General features: G+C 44.0%; 1 protein-coding gene and 1 long non-coding RNA gene across 3 annotated transcripts in view; one reads left to right on the plus strand and one right to left on the minus strand.

Annotated features, from left to right (window-relative positions):
- GLUD1 (glutamate dehydrogenase 1) overlaps positions 1-9411 on the plus strand; it is a 38249-nt gene extending 28838 nt beyond the window's left edge. For both annotated transcript variants that reach the window (XM_023648629.2, XM_070229997.1), the window contains exons 11-13: positions 434-525; positions 7041-7103; positions 8009-9411. In XM_023648629.2, coding sequence (XP_023504397.1) covers positions 434-525; positions 7041-7103; positions 8009-8128 — 275 coding nt within the window. In that variant the 3' untranslated portion in view covers positions 8129-9411. The remainder of the gene's footprint in view (positions 1-433; positions 526-7040; positions 7104-8008) is intronic.
- A 1813-nt stretch (positions 9412-11224) lies between these two features.
- Positions 11225-12421, minus strand: LOC138916730 (uncharacterized). Its single transcript, XR_011424071.1, has 2 exons — positions 12275-12421; positions 11225-11492 (listed from the first exon to the last, which is right to left on the minus strand). It is a non-coding gene; the product is annotated as an uncharacterized lncRNA (long non-coding RNA).
- Positions 12422-12734: the final 313 nt, after the last annotated feature.

Consider the following 12734-nt stretch of genomic DNA (forward strand, 5'->3'; position numbering starts at 1 on the left):
GTCTTCTGATGAGAAGACGGCTTTTCCTTGACTAGAGGAGGCTCCAGGGTTAGCAGGAGAATTTCCATCAGGCTGACATGAGACCAGACCTCCCGAGGAGCTCTTTCCTCAGCCCACTCTGAGAAGCTGGGTGAAGTGCTCTATTTCCATTTCTTTTTCCCTCAGCATTTTCTTTTTAAAAGAGCCAAGGAAAAACCTTGGTAATGGGTGTTATGGAAACAGAGCAGTGACCTACATTCGCATTTATATAGGAATTTGGCAAAGCGCTTTATTCCTTTTTAACTGAGTCTTAAGCGATTAACCCTTTTATGACATTGGTGTTGAAGGTTCCTGAAATTCTGTTAGTTTTAGGTTGTAGGTATAGTTTGGGACTCGTTTCGGTTCTTCGTTTTGTTTTTTACTACCAGTATCTTCATCTTTTGGCTTTTTACAGTGTCTGTTCAAGAGAGTTTGGAAAGAAAATTTGGAAAGCACGGTGGGACGATCCCCATTGTGCCCACGGCAGAGTTCCAAGACAGGATATCGGTGAGTATGCGTGTGACCCGGGTGTGTCTTACACACTCGACCTGCCCTCTTCTGTGACCTCAGGCCAGGTGGATTGATCAGAGTCAAGGGGTGTAATCACCATGACAGTAATTATGTGCCTGGCGTGTGCTTCGTCCCTTCCTCGGTCGTTACGTTCTAAAAATGGAGTAAGAATCCAAGTTTAAGATAAATAATTAATATTCTTCTGCTTTTGGTATTTTCGCAATATGGATGACTCAACAAGTGATTCTAACGTAATTGTGACAAATTGTGTATCTTAACTCTTTTAAGCTTCAGAGAAATGGAGAGAATTGAAAAGTAAACATTAGATTGAACTATAGGAAAAATGGAAATTGCTATAGGGACTCGATAAAGAGTTAAAGAAAGCAGATTAGAAAGGTGGCTTATGTTAATTAGCTCCTGGCAGGATGTGTCGATGGCGCATACACATCACAAAGGGAGTTGCTTCAGCACTGAATGGCAGAAGACAGGAAGAGCAAAGTCACAGGAAATATGCCAGGAAAAGAAAGCTTGACCTCCTGTGGAAGAAAGACAGATTAAGTAAAGTTTCTTAAACAATTGCTGGATCTCGTTCTCCCCATGTCCCGTGGTGGGGAGTACCACATTCTGATAACAATGCACATTGCTGCGGCTCTTTGAAAAATTTGAAGAGTTTTCAAGTGTTCCTGCCCTTTGACACGATAGTAACGTCCCCCTCTAGGAATTTATCCCAAGAAAATAATTCTAAAGGAGAAGAATGAGCCATGCATGATGATGTCATTGGAACTGTGTTTGCAGTCAATTTTTTAGATTATTTGTGATTTAACAGTCATGTATATATGTCAGGGAAATGGCTAAGTTATGATAAATTCTTCTTAGGAAATGTTCCATCGTGGAAGATAATTTAAGACTATATTGCAATATGGGAAGAAGTTAAGAATTTTGTTTTGAAGAAGAAAGGATGCTTTTGCCACCCTGGGTACTAACTGTTCCCTGAGTGAGCCTTGCGCTTTCCCAGAGCCGCGTCTGTTAGTTCTGGTCCCTCTGTCTGGATGCCTTGACCCACTCTGTTCTTGAGTATCTTCATATCTCTCTGGCTTTTCCTGAAAGACCCTCTGCGTGCCAGCGTGTCCTACCTCCTGCCATCACAAGTGCCTCACAGCGCGCACCATGCACGGCAGGCCTGGCCACTGCTGCCACCCTCAGAGGGGCTTCTTGCTCCCCCTCGGGTCACCCCGTGTCCCAGCACGGGCCCGGCCCAGAGCGGTCACTCAGCTTGAAACCTGGGTGGGGAGTACAGAAAGAAGACAGTCAGCTACTTAGGAAGAAGCTCTGATGATGTTCTTTTTATCTTTTTTTAGATAATCGTTGCCCAGTGTATTGGTCTCCCAGTTTTCAAATGCTACTAATTTTAGACTTTAATGCTGTTTCTCACCTCTTACCGACTTACCTATTTCAGAAGTCTTGTAATAAGTGTCAGTTGAAAAGCCGGGTTTTTTCCAGCTCCTTCCCCCTAGTCCGCCCTCCCCAGCCGTGCTCGGGCCCTGCCAGGACCTGCGTCACTGATTCTCCCGTCTTTTCGCTGTCCCTCTCCACCCCCTCTATGTCCTCAGTTCTCCACTCATCCCACCTGAGTCCCTGCTCCATCCTTGCGGTCACTCCTGGTCTTGTTTCCTGTCATCCTACCCCCTCGCTAACACCCGTCCCCCATGAGCCTGGCTCTCTGCCCCTCCGCGCCTGCGCCCCTGTGCCCCTGTAGCTGGAGGCCCTGCCGACAGTTCACCCCCTGACCGCCAGCCTCGGGGGTCTCCCAGAGGTGCCCAGCAGCTGTACTGCTTTTCCCTGTTCTTCCGTTTCCTCACCTTCCTGGTTGATTTTATCGTATGTACTCCTTTTCTCTCTCCTCTGCCCTCTCGCTCATGGCCTGGTACCTGTTCACCGAGGACGCCGAAGCAGTCAGCAAGCGTCCACATCTGCCCAGCTCCTATGCACTGACTTGGGTTGTGTTTCCTCTTGCTACCGAGCACTTCTTTGTGCTTCCACCTAAGCACAGGTCTTGTTCTGGACATTGGGCAGCCTGTTTCCAGCTTTCTCAAATGCACTGGACAGGCAGACCTGTCCCTCTCTCTCCGGCATAATCCGTTTTCTGTCTATTCAGTCATTCCTGTCAAGGTACCAAATGCTGTCCCAAAAAATAGAAATCTTAATCCCACTGCCCCTTCCAGGTCTTGCCGTTTTTATCTCCCATATAGCAAAGCTCCCACAGAGTTGTGTGTACTCTGTCTTCTAATTGTTCCGTACTCGACCCTACTCTAACGCCCGCCACTCCACCAGAACTGTCCTCGTCAAGGTGACCAGTGACATCAGCTGTTGTCACAAGTGATCGCTTCCCCTTGAAATATTCTCTGAGCTTCCAGGACACCACATTCCCCTCTTTTCTTCCTACTTCATCAGCCATTCCTCTCTTTGCCTCTCGCTCTCCTTGTCATCTCTCCACCCTCTGAACATTGAAAGGCTTCGGTCCCTGAATTCACAATTTTAGTGATCTTGCACAGCCTCATGTATATGCTGTCTCCTCCCACTAAAATAGAAACTCCGTGAGAACAGAGCATTTTCATTATTTTGTTTTCTGTTGTGTCCCCAGTGCCTAGAAGAGTGCTTACTTAGCACGTAGAGGGGACTCAATAAATGTTTGCTGAATGAATGAGTGAGTATAGAAACCATATTCCACCTGTAAAGCAAGTTTTTTCTCTCTTAACTTGGTAAAACAAACTTTAACCCAAATGTTTTTTGATTGATAGAAATGTTATAGAAAGATACCTTCTTAACTGAATACAGGCATACCTCGTTTTATTGCTCTTTATTGCACTCCACAGATACTGCATTTTTTACAAATTGAAAGTTTGTGGCAACCCTGTGTTGAACAAGTTTATCGGTGGCATTTTTCCAACAGTATTTGCTCACGTCATGTCTCTGTGTCCACATTTGGGTAATTCTCGCGATGTTTCAAACATTTTTATTATTATATTTGTTATGGTGATCAGTGGTCTTTGATGCCACTATTATAATTGTTTTGGGGCCCCACAAACCACACTCGTATAAGACGGCAAACTTAATTGATAAATGTGCTCTGTGTTCTGACCGCTCCACCAACCAGCCATTACCCATCTCTCTCCTTCTCCTCGGGCCTCTCTATTCCCTGAGACACACTGATACTGAAATTAGGCCAATGCATAATCCTCCAATGGCCTCTAAGTGTTCAAGTGAAAGGAAGAGTCAGACGTCTGTCACTTTAAATCAAAAGCTAGAAATGACTAGTAGCTTAGTGAGGGAGGCGTGTTGAAAGCCAAGACAGGCCAAAAGCTAGGCCTCTTGACCCAAACAGTTAGCCAAGTTGTGAATGCAAGGGAGAAGTTCTTGAAGGAAATTAAAAGTGCTGCTCCAGTGAACACACGAATGAGAAGAAAGCAAAACAGCCTTATTGCTGATAGGGAGACAGTTGCAGTCTGGACAGAGGATCAAAGCAGCCACCACATTCCCTTAAGCCAAAGCCTAGTCCCGAGCCAGGCCCTCACTCTCCTCAATTCTGTGAAGGCTGAGAGAGGGGAGGAAGCTGCAGAAGAGAAGCCTGAAGCCAGCAGAGGTCGGCTCACGCGGTTTAAGGAAAGCAGCGTCTCCACAGCATAAAAGTGCAGGTGAAGCAGCAGGTGCTGATGCAGAGGCTGCGGCAAGATCTCCAGAAGCTCCAGCTGAGATGGTAATGAAGGGGCTGCACTGAACAACAGACTTCCAACGCAGATGAAACAGCGTTCTATCGGAAGATGCCATCTAGGACTTTCATAGCTAGAGAGGAGAAGTCAGTGCCTGGCTTCAAACTTCAAAGGATAGGCTGACTCTCTTGTGAGGGGCTGATGCAGCTGGTGACTTTCAGTTGAAGCCAGTGCTCACTTACCATTCTGAGAATCCTAGGACCCTTAAGAATTACGCTAAATCTCCTCTGCCTGTCCTTCATAAATGGAACCACAAAGCCTGGATACAGCACATCTGTCTACAACATGGTTTACTGAATATTTGAAGCCCACTGTTGAGACCTACTGCTCAGAGAAAAGATTGCTTTCCAAATATTACTGCTCATCAACAGCCCACCTGGTCACCGAGGAGCTCTGATGGAGATGTGCAACGAGATGAATGTTGTTTTCATGCCCGCTAGCACGACATCCAGTCTGCAGCCCATGGATCAAGGAGTAATTTCAACTTTCAAGTCTTATGATTTAAGAAATACATTTTGTAAAGTATAACTGTTATAGATGGTGATTCTTCTGATGGATCTGGACAAAGTAAATTGAAAACCTTCTGGAAAGGATTCACCATTCTAGATGTCATTAAGAACATTCATGATTCATGGGAAGAGGTCAAAATACCAACATTGACAGGAGTTTGGAAGAAGTTGAGTCCATCCCTCATGGATGACTTGAAGGGGTTCAAGACTTCAGTGGAGGAAAAAACTACAGATGTGCTGGAAACAGCAAGAGAACTAGAATTAGAAGTGGAATCTGAAGACGTGACTGAATTGCTGCAAGCTCATGATAAAACTTTAACAAATGGCAAGTTGCTTTTTATAGATGAACAAGAAAGTGGTTTCTTGAGGTTGCATCTACTCCTGGTGAAGATGCTGTGAAGATTTTGAAATGACAACAAAGGATTTAGAATATGGCATAAACTTAGTTGATAGAGCAGTGGCAGGGTATGAGAGGACTGACTCCACTTTTTTTTTTTTAAAGGTATGCTTTTTAGTGAGGAAGATTGGCCCTGAGCTAGCATCTGTTGCCAGTCTTCCTCTTTTTTTTCTCCCCAAAGCCCCAGTACATAGTTGTATATCCTAGTTGTAAGTCATCTTAATTCTTCTGTGTGGGACACCGCCACAGCATGGCTTGAGCAGTGCATAGGTCTGTACCCAGGATCCAAACCGGCAAACCCTGGGCTGCTGAAGCAGAGCCTGCGAACTTAACCACTCGGCCACAGGGCCAGCCCCTGACTCCAATTTTGAAAGAAGTTCTGTGGGTAAAATGCTATGAAACAGCATTGCATGCTACAGAGAAATGGTTCATGAAAGGAAGAGTCATTTGATGCTGTCAACTTCATTGTTGTCTTATTTTAAGATATTGCCACAGCCACCCCAGCCTTCAGCAGTCACCACCCTGATCAGTCAGCAGCCACCAACATTGAGGCAAGACCCTCCACTGGCAAAAAGGTTGTGGCTTGCTGCAGGCTCATATGATGGTTAGCATTTTTTTTTTTTTTTAAGATTTTATTTTTTCCTTTTTCTCCCCAAAGCCCCCCGGTACATAGTTGTGTATTCTTCGTTGTGGGTCCTTCTAGTTGTGGCATGTGGGACGCTGCCTCAGCGTGGTTTGATGAGCAGTGCCATGTCCGCGCCCAGGATTCGAACTAACGAAACACTGGGCCGCCTGCAGCGCAGCGCGCGAACTTAACTACTCGGCCACGGGGCCAGCCCCGATAGTTAGCATTTTTTAGCAATAAATTATTTTTTAATTAATGTATGTACATTGTTCCTTTAGACATAATGCTATTGCGTAACTTTTATGTGCACTGGGAAATCAAAAAGTTCTCGTGACTCGCTTTATCACCGTCTGGAACCATACCTGCAACATCTCCGAGCTATGCCTGTCGAGTATTAATTGGATCAAGTTCAGCATAGACAACTTTTGTTGGTGACCCCCTTTAAGTTTTTATCTAGCATCTCAGGATATGTGTTCGATAGCTATATATGTCATATTAGGAGTAATGGTGATAGTTAATTGTCCTAAAATGAGAAAGCATTCCAAAAAACAAATTAGATCTGTTGAAACAAACTGACTTATAGAGATGATTGGCATTGGAAAGAGATAAGCTGACTTGGTGGTCGAAGGCCCTGGGTTGTCTCCCAGCTCTAAAAATAGCTCTCTGCAACCTCGGCCAACGTCCCCCGTGGTTTTAGTTTCCTCAGCAGTAGAACTGGAGGGTTGGGTGAAGAGCTGTTTTAAAAGTTGGTGGCACTGCTGGATATACAGTCAGGATTCTACCCCAGAGCCGCTCTCAGCGGTGACCGGACTCCTTTCTGTGGCCTGTGTGGTGTCCCTGTTCCGCCGGGGGACAGCTGAGTGCGCTGTGATGTGAACAGTGTCATGTGCTGCTGTGGTTTGTCTGCCCCTGAGATGGGCGAGCCGTGCTGCTCCCCCTCCCTGCCCTCGTGTTTCCTGGTCGGTACTGTATTCGTCATTGTACTGTGACCGCATTTTGTGAGTGTTTGTTTGCTGTCAAATATAATGAAAACTAAGTTGTGGTTAAAACACAACTACTAAAATAGGTATCAAGATACTGTACAGAAATTAAGTTTATACTGAAAGACAAAACACTCCTGCCTGGCCGTCTCTTGACCTCAGATCCTTTGTGCTGTCATAGACGAAGCGTGTCTTTCTGTGGTCTTGTTGACCTTATGCTCTTTTTCCTGATAGGGTGCATCTGAGAAGGACATCGTGCACTCCGGCTTAGCTTACACCATGGAGCGCTCTGCCCGGGTACGTGTGCACGTGCTGGCTGCGTTTCTGCTCGTTTCGGGACGAATGGCTCGACCGTGATGTCTCAGCTGCCAGGCTGTGTGTGCGGTGAAAGAAAAGAGCAGTCTGTTTGCATGTTCCTCCGCTGCGTGGAGCAAAACACATCCTTTTCTGGTCTTAAACGATGAGCAGTGTTGTTAGGGTCTTCAATATGTTTACCAGGCTTTTGGAAACTAATCATAATGCCAAGTTAGGAAGGAGTGATGTTTGGCAGTTAGCTAAATATCAAGTAGTTAGCCAAGCTGGATTGCAGCTCAGCCCCACTCTCACAGCTACTGGGAACTGCCTTACTGCAGAATTAGTATAAGTAAAAGGTTTTTTGACCACTTGATCCTTATTTCAAGGCCTTAAACACATTTGAGTCCAGTTTTCCTAATTTTTTTTGAGTTCTGATTCTGTCCACTTAGCTTTATGTTGAAATAGCATGAGCAGATATTAATGGTGGTGCTGGTTGTTAATTTTTTTTATTGAGCATGAATTCACCCTTTTAAAGTATCAATTTAGCAGCCTTAAGTGTATTCCCAAGGCTTTGTAGCCATCACCACTGACTCCAGAACATTTTCGTCACCCCGTTCTTAGTTCTTTTAAATTATCACAAAGCATATCATTAGATGCCCTCGCTCCAGATAACAGGATGTCAAGGAGCACAGAGACAGCTCGCATCTGAGCCTCTCAGGAACGCTTCTTCCTGCCACCTGGTTGGTGCTCTCTGTCAGTCCCTGAGAATTAGCCCTTCCTGACTAGAGGTGGTTCTGCTGCACTTTAATGGTGACAGGGTGGCTTGTCCAGATCCGCCTGTGCCTTGGGTGTCCCTGGCCCTGCTGCTTGAGTCAGTGGGCTTCACTGCGCTTTCTCCTTCTCTGCAGCAAATCATGCGTACGGCCATGAAGTACAACCTGGGGTTGGACCTGAGGACGGCCGCCTACGTCAACGCCATCGAGAAAGTCTTCAAGGTGTACAATGAAGCTGGTGTGACCTTCACATAGACGGATTGCAGCTGACCTCCGCACCACCCTCTCCACCTCCTCATCTGCAGACCTATCGCGAGTTTACATGTAACCACGGAAGTCTATCTCCTCATGACTTAGTAGATAATGGACACCATCCTCAGCAAGTCAATCCAAATCAGCCCCTTAAGAGGAAAGAAATTAAGCTTAGGGGATCATGTACAAGCTAATGAGTGTGAGAGTAGAAATTACCTGTGCCAGAGAGCCATTTGGGTGTTTGGCCTTTCCGTAGAAAGTCTCTGCCGTCTGGCTGTGCCGCCTTGCTGCGTGGCTGCTTGCCAGCGCCGGCAGGGCTGTGGCCCCAGGGAAGCACCTGTTGTCCAGAAGCCGTCAGCTGCTTGCTGCTTCAGCTCTGGACAGGTCTGAGACGTGCCCTGACTTCGACACATTTAAGAAGCAGGTGTCTGGCACCTTCAGAAGGTGGCATGGTCCTCAAGTGAGTTATTGGTATTTTACATCAGCAAAATAACTCAGTTTTACAGGTTACAAACAAAACAGAAGCTCTTTCTCTTTATGCATTTTATTCTTTTAGAATAAAATAAGTACACGCTGCTGTAATAAAATTGCCTTTGATCACTTAACAAGCCTAACCCTGACTCAAGCAGTGAATGCCTATAAACATAATAAATGAGAAAAGCTAGTATTTTTATAACATAAAACAGTATCCTTTATAGCTTATCAATCGTGTATTGTTGTCCAGCAAAAATAAAAAGCCCAATGGAGAATTAAGTTATCTTCATAGCTGCAAGTGACGGGGGCTATTTTTGTTACGACTGTCGGAATTCACTAGCCACAATTATGACATCTAGTCCAAAGAATGCAGTAACCTCCTTATCATGTTAGTTCATTGTTCTTCTCTTTGGAAGATCTGTTGTGTTGACTAATTAAACAATAATTCAAGTAGAATGTCCCAGAAAAAAAACCCTTGGGCTCTGTGTTTGGAGTCTGCCTGGCAGCTCTGAGCGTTGCCAGTGGCCCCGACTTGGCCTGACTCTGCGTCCTCTTTCAAAGGCCTCACATTCTGCACACCGCTTCCTTGACAGTGGGCTGAAAACACCCTTGGGGTGAGTGTTTTGTTTGGGAGTTATTTGGCCAGGGCCTTTTCCATAGTAGTGTCCCAATGAAGTACTAGATATTATTTATGTAAGAATGAGCTTTTTTTTTTTTAACAATAATATCCTTTCAGAAATTTCTAACTACTTTGTAACTGCATGACTTAACCTGGTGATAAAAGCAGTTATTAAAAGTCTACCTTTTCCAAAGCTCATGTTTCTTTTCTGTGTTTTTATATTTGGTAGTGTTTGTTTAGTAGATGATAAAACTACAATCGGGTTTCTAAAATGTTTGAAACCACCGCCTACATAACATTTCTTTCTGCTATACTGTGAGCTGCCGAAATATTATCCTGAAGTTTTTTGTATTTCGTTCTGTTAGACAGTTGTCAGTGGTTATTCTTGGGGAAGAGGTTCTCGTGCCTAAAGCTGATACACTCAAGTAATTTTTAGTGCCTTTTTTTAATGAAGGAAGGCTTCATTGATTAGGGTTTTGTTTTTAATAATTTAGCCCCAGGATGTAATAATTTAGGACAGAATACTAACCGTGTTCGGCAGGACTGGGTTCTAGACCTGATCCCACCAATTGCTTACCTGCCAAATCTGGAACATGACTTTCAGCTGGACTCTGTCAGGTCCTGCTTCTGCGTCTCCATGGTTCTGAGCATCCAGTCTGGCAGTGGATGAACAAGCCCCCTGGCACCATGGACACACTGAGCTCTTCCCGAGCCGCTGGTGTCCACTTGCCCTCTAGGTGGAGCACTGACGTGTTGGGGAAAGTGATAGGGAAACAAGGTCCAGAATGTATGTGGAACAATACCGGCTGGGGCAGTCGTTTCGGTTGTAGCCTTTGGCTAACATTGGGAGTGTTGATAGAGATTTTTTTAAAGATTAGATATATGTTCATGGGTGTTATTGATATTGGTGCTAGAAAACCGGTATTGTGCACACTAGCTATATAAGACAGCACGGCACTGGTGTCTGTCAACCGTGGTTCCTGGAGGTTTCAGTTAGAAAATTCTCGTCAGTTACTCTTGGCTTTAATTTATTTACTTTAAAACTCACATATAATGCTCTAAAGTTAACTGCTTCTGAAATAGCCGTGGATGGCTTATGTAGCGCTTGAAGAATACTTAACTGTTGCCTCGTGAACCCCTACAGCAGAACGTGTTCTCATTACCCTGACGGATGAAGTTTAGGGAAATGAGAAGTAAAATCTTGATTTTTTTTTTTTCCCCCAAACCTGGCGCCTTAAACTCAGAAGCTTTAAGTAACTTCCCTAAACGTCCCTGGCAGGCTTTCTTAGCCTGCACTCGTTAAGGCAGTCAAAGCATGGCACATGGAGAAAACTACGTCTGTGAACCTTGTATGAAACTGCTGCAAAAGAATTTTCTTTTTTTTTTTCTTTTTTTGCTTTGTAATGTCAATGTTACGATTTTTAATTGTTTTTTTACAAATAACTTTTATTGGCTTGTTTTTTTAATCAAAGCTTACACATAGTTTAGACAGTTTCTCAGCCTCAGCACTATTAACATTTCAAGCCATGTGTTTACTGAGGACTGTCCTTTGCATTGTAGGATGTTTAGCAGCATCCCTGGCCTCTACCCCTTAGATGCCAGGAATACCTTTCAGTTGTGACCATGAAAAGTGTATTCAGATAGCCAGATGTCCCCTGTGGGGCAAAATTACCCCCTACAGAGAATTATTGGCGTAGAGAGCCAAATAGTTCTACAAGACTTGTGAACGACAGCTCGTCCCCTCCATCCGTACCCCACCACACCATTTTCTACTCCCCAGAGGCAACCACTTCCAACGATTTTAAACGTTTCGTTTTCATTCTCTTCAAATCCTTTGCCCAGTTTTTAATTGGGTTATTTATCTTTTTATTGTTGAGTTGTGGGTTCTTTATATATTCTGGATATGTGACCCTCATCAGATAATACGATTTGCAAATATTTTCTCTTATTCTGTTGGTTTGTCTTTTCATTTTCTTGATGGTGTTCTTTGACACAAAAGTTTTGAATTTTGATCGAGTCCAATTTATTTTTTCTTTGATTGTTACATATAAGGGTCATATTTAAGAAACCGTTGCCGGGCTGGCCCAATGGTGCAGCGGTTAAGTGCGCACGTTCTGCTTCGGCGGCCCAGTTCTGATACCTGGTGCAGACATGGCTCCGCTCTGCAAAAAGTGTCCCACATGTAAAGTAGAGGAAGATGGGCACGGATGTGAGCTCAGGGCCAGTCTTCCTCAGCACAAAGGATTGGCAGCAGTTAGCTCAGGGCTGATCTTCCTCAAAAAAAAAAAAAAAAAAAAAAAAACAAGAAACCATTGCCTAATCCAAGGTCACACAGGTCTGATGAATTCTAACAAATATTTAAAGAATTAACACCAATCCTATTCAAACTTTTCCCCAAAAATAGAAAAGGGAATACTTTCTGACACCTTCTGTGAGGCCGTTATTACCCTGGTAGCAAAGCCAGACAAAGACATCACAAGAAAAGAAAACACCATCATCTCTTATGAATATAGACACAAAAATAATCAACAAAATACTAACTAACAAACTGAATCCAGCAGCTCATTCTAAGTATCATCCATCGTGACCGGGTCGGATTTGTCTCAGGAATGCAAGGGTCATTCAACATAAGGAAATCAATCAATGCAGTACACCCCATTAATAGAAATAGAACAAAGGGGGGGGCGCATAATCATCTCAAGAGATGTGGGAAAAGCATTTGACAAAATTCAAGGCCCTTGCATAATAAAAACACTCAGCTAGGAATAGAAGGAACTTCTTGAACACGATAAGGGACATTTATGAAAAACCCACAGCTAACACTCATTGGTGAAAAACAGAAAGCTTCCCCTTAAGAGGAACAAGGCAAGGATTCTTGCTTTTGCCTCTGCTATTCGACATGTACTGGAAGTCCTAGCCAGAGCAATTAGGCCAGAAAAAGAAGTAAAAGGCATCTGAATTGGAAAGGAAAAGAGAAACTATCTCCATTTGCAGATGACATGATTCTATATAGAGAAAATCCCATAGATACACAAACACCAAAAACAAAAACGTACTGGAGTTAATGAATTAAGCAAAGTTGTAGGGGCCAGTCCTGTGGCCGAGTGGTTAAGTTCACGGTCTCTGATTCGGCAGCCCAGGGTTTCGCCAGTTCGCATCCTGGGCGCGGACATGGCATCACTCATCAAGCTATGCTGAGGCGGTGTCACACATGCCGCAACTAGAAGGACCTATGACTAGAATATACAACTGTATTGGGGGGCTTTGGGGAGAAAAAGGAAAAATAAAATCTTAAAGTTGCAGGATACAAGATCACAAAAAATCAGTTGTTTTTCTATACACCAGCAATGAGCAATCCGTAAAGGAAATAAGGAAAACAATTCCATTTACAATAGGATCCAAAAGAATAAAATATCTAGGAATAAATTTAACCAAGGAGGTGAAAGCTTTGTACACTGAAAACTACAAAACATTGTTTAAAAGAGATGAAAGAATACTTCAATAAATGGAAAGACA

The sequence above is a fragment of the Equus caballus genome, chromosome 1 (assembly GCF_041296265.1).
Source record: "Equus caballus isolate H_3958 breed thoroughbred chromosome 1, TB-T2T, whole genome shotgun sequence".
NCBI classification, from domain to species: domain Eukaryota; kingdom Metazoa; phylum Chordata; class Mammalia; order Perissodactyla; family Equidae; genus Equus; species Equus caballus.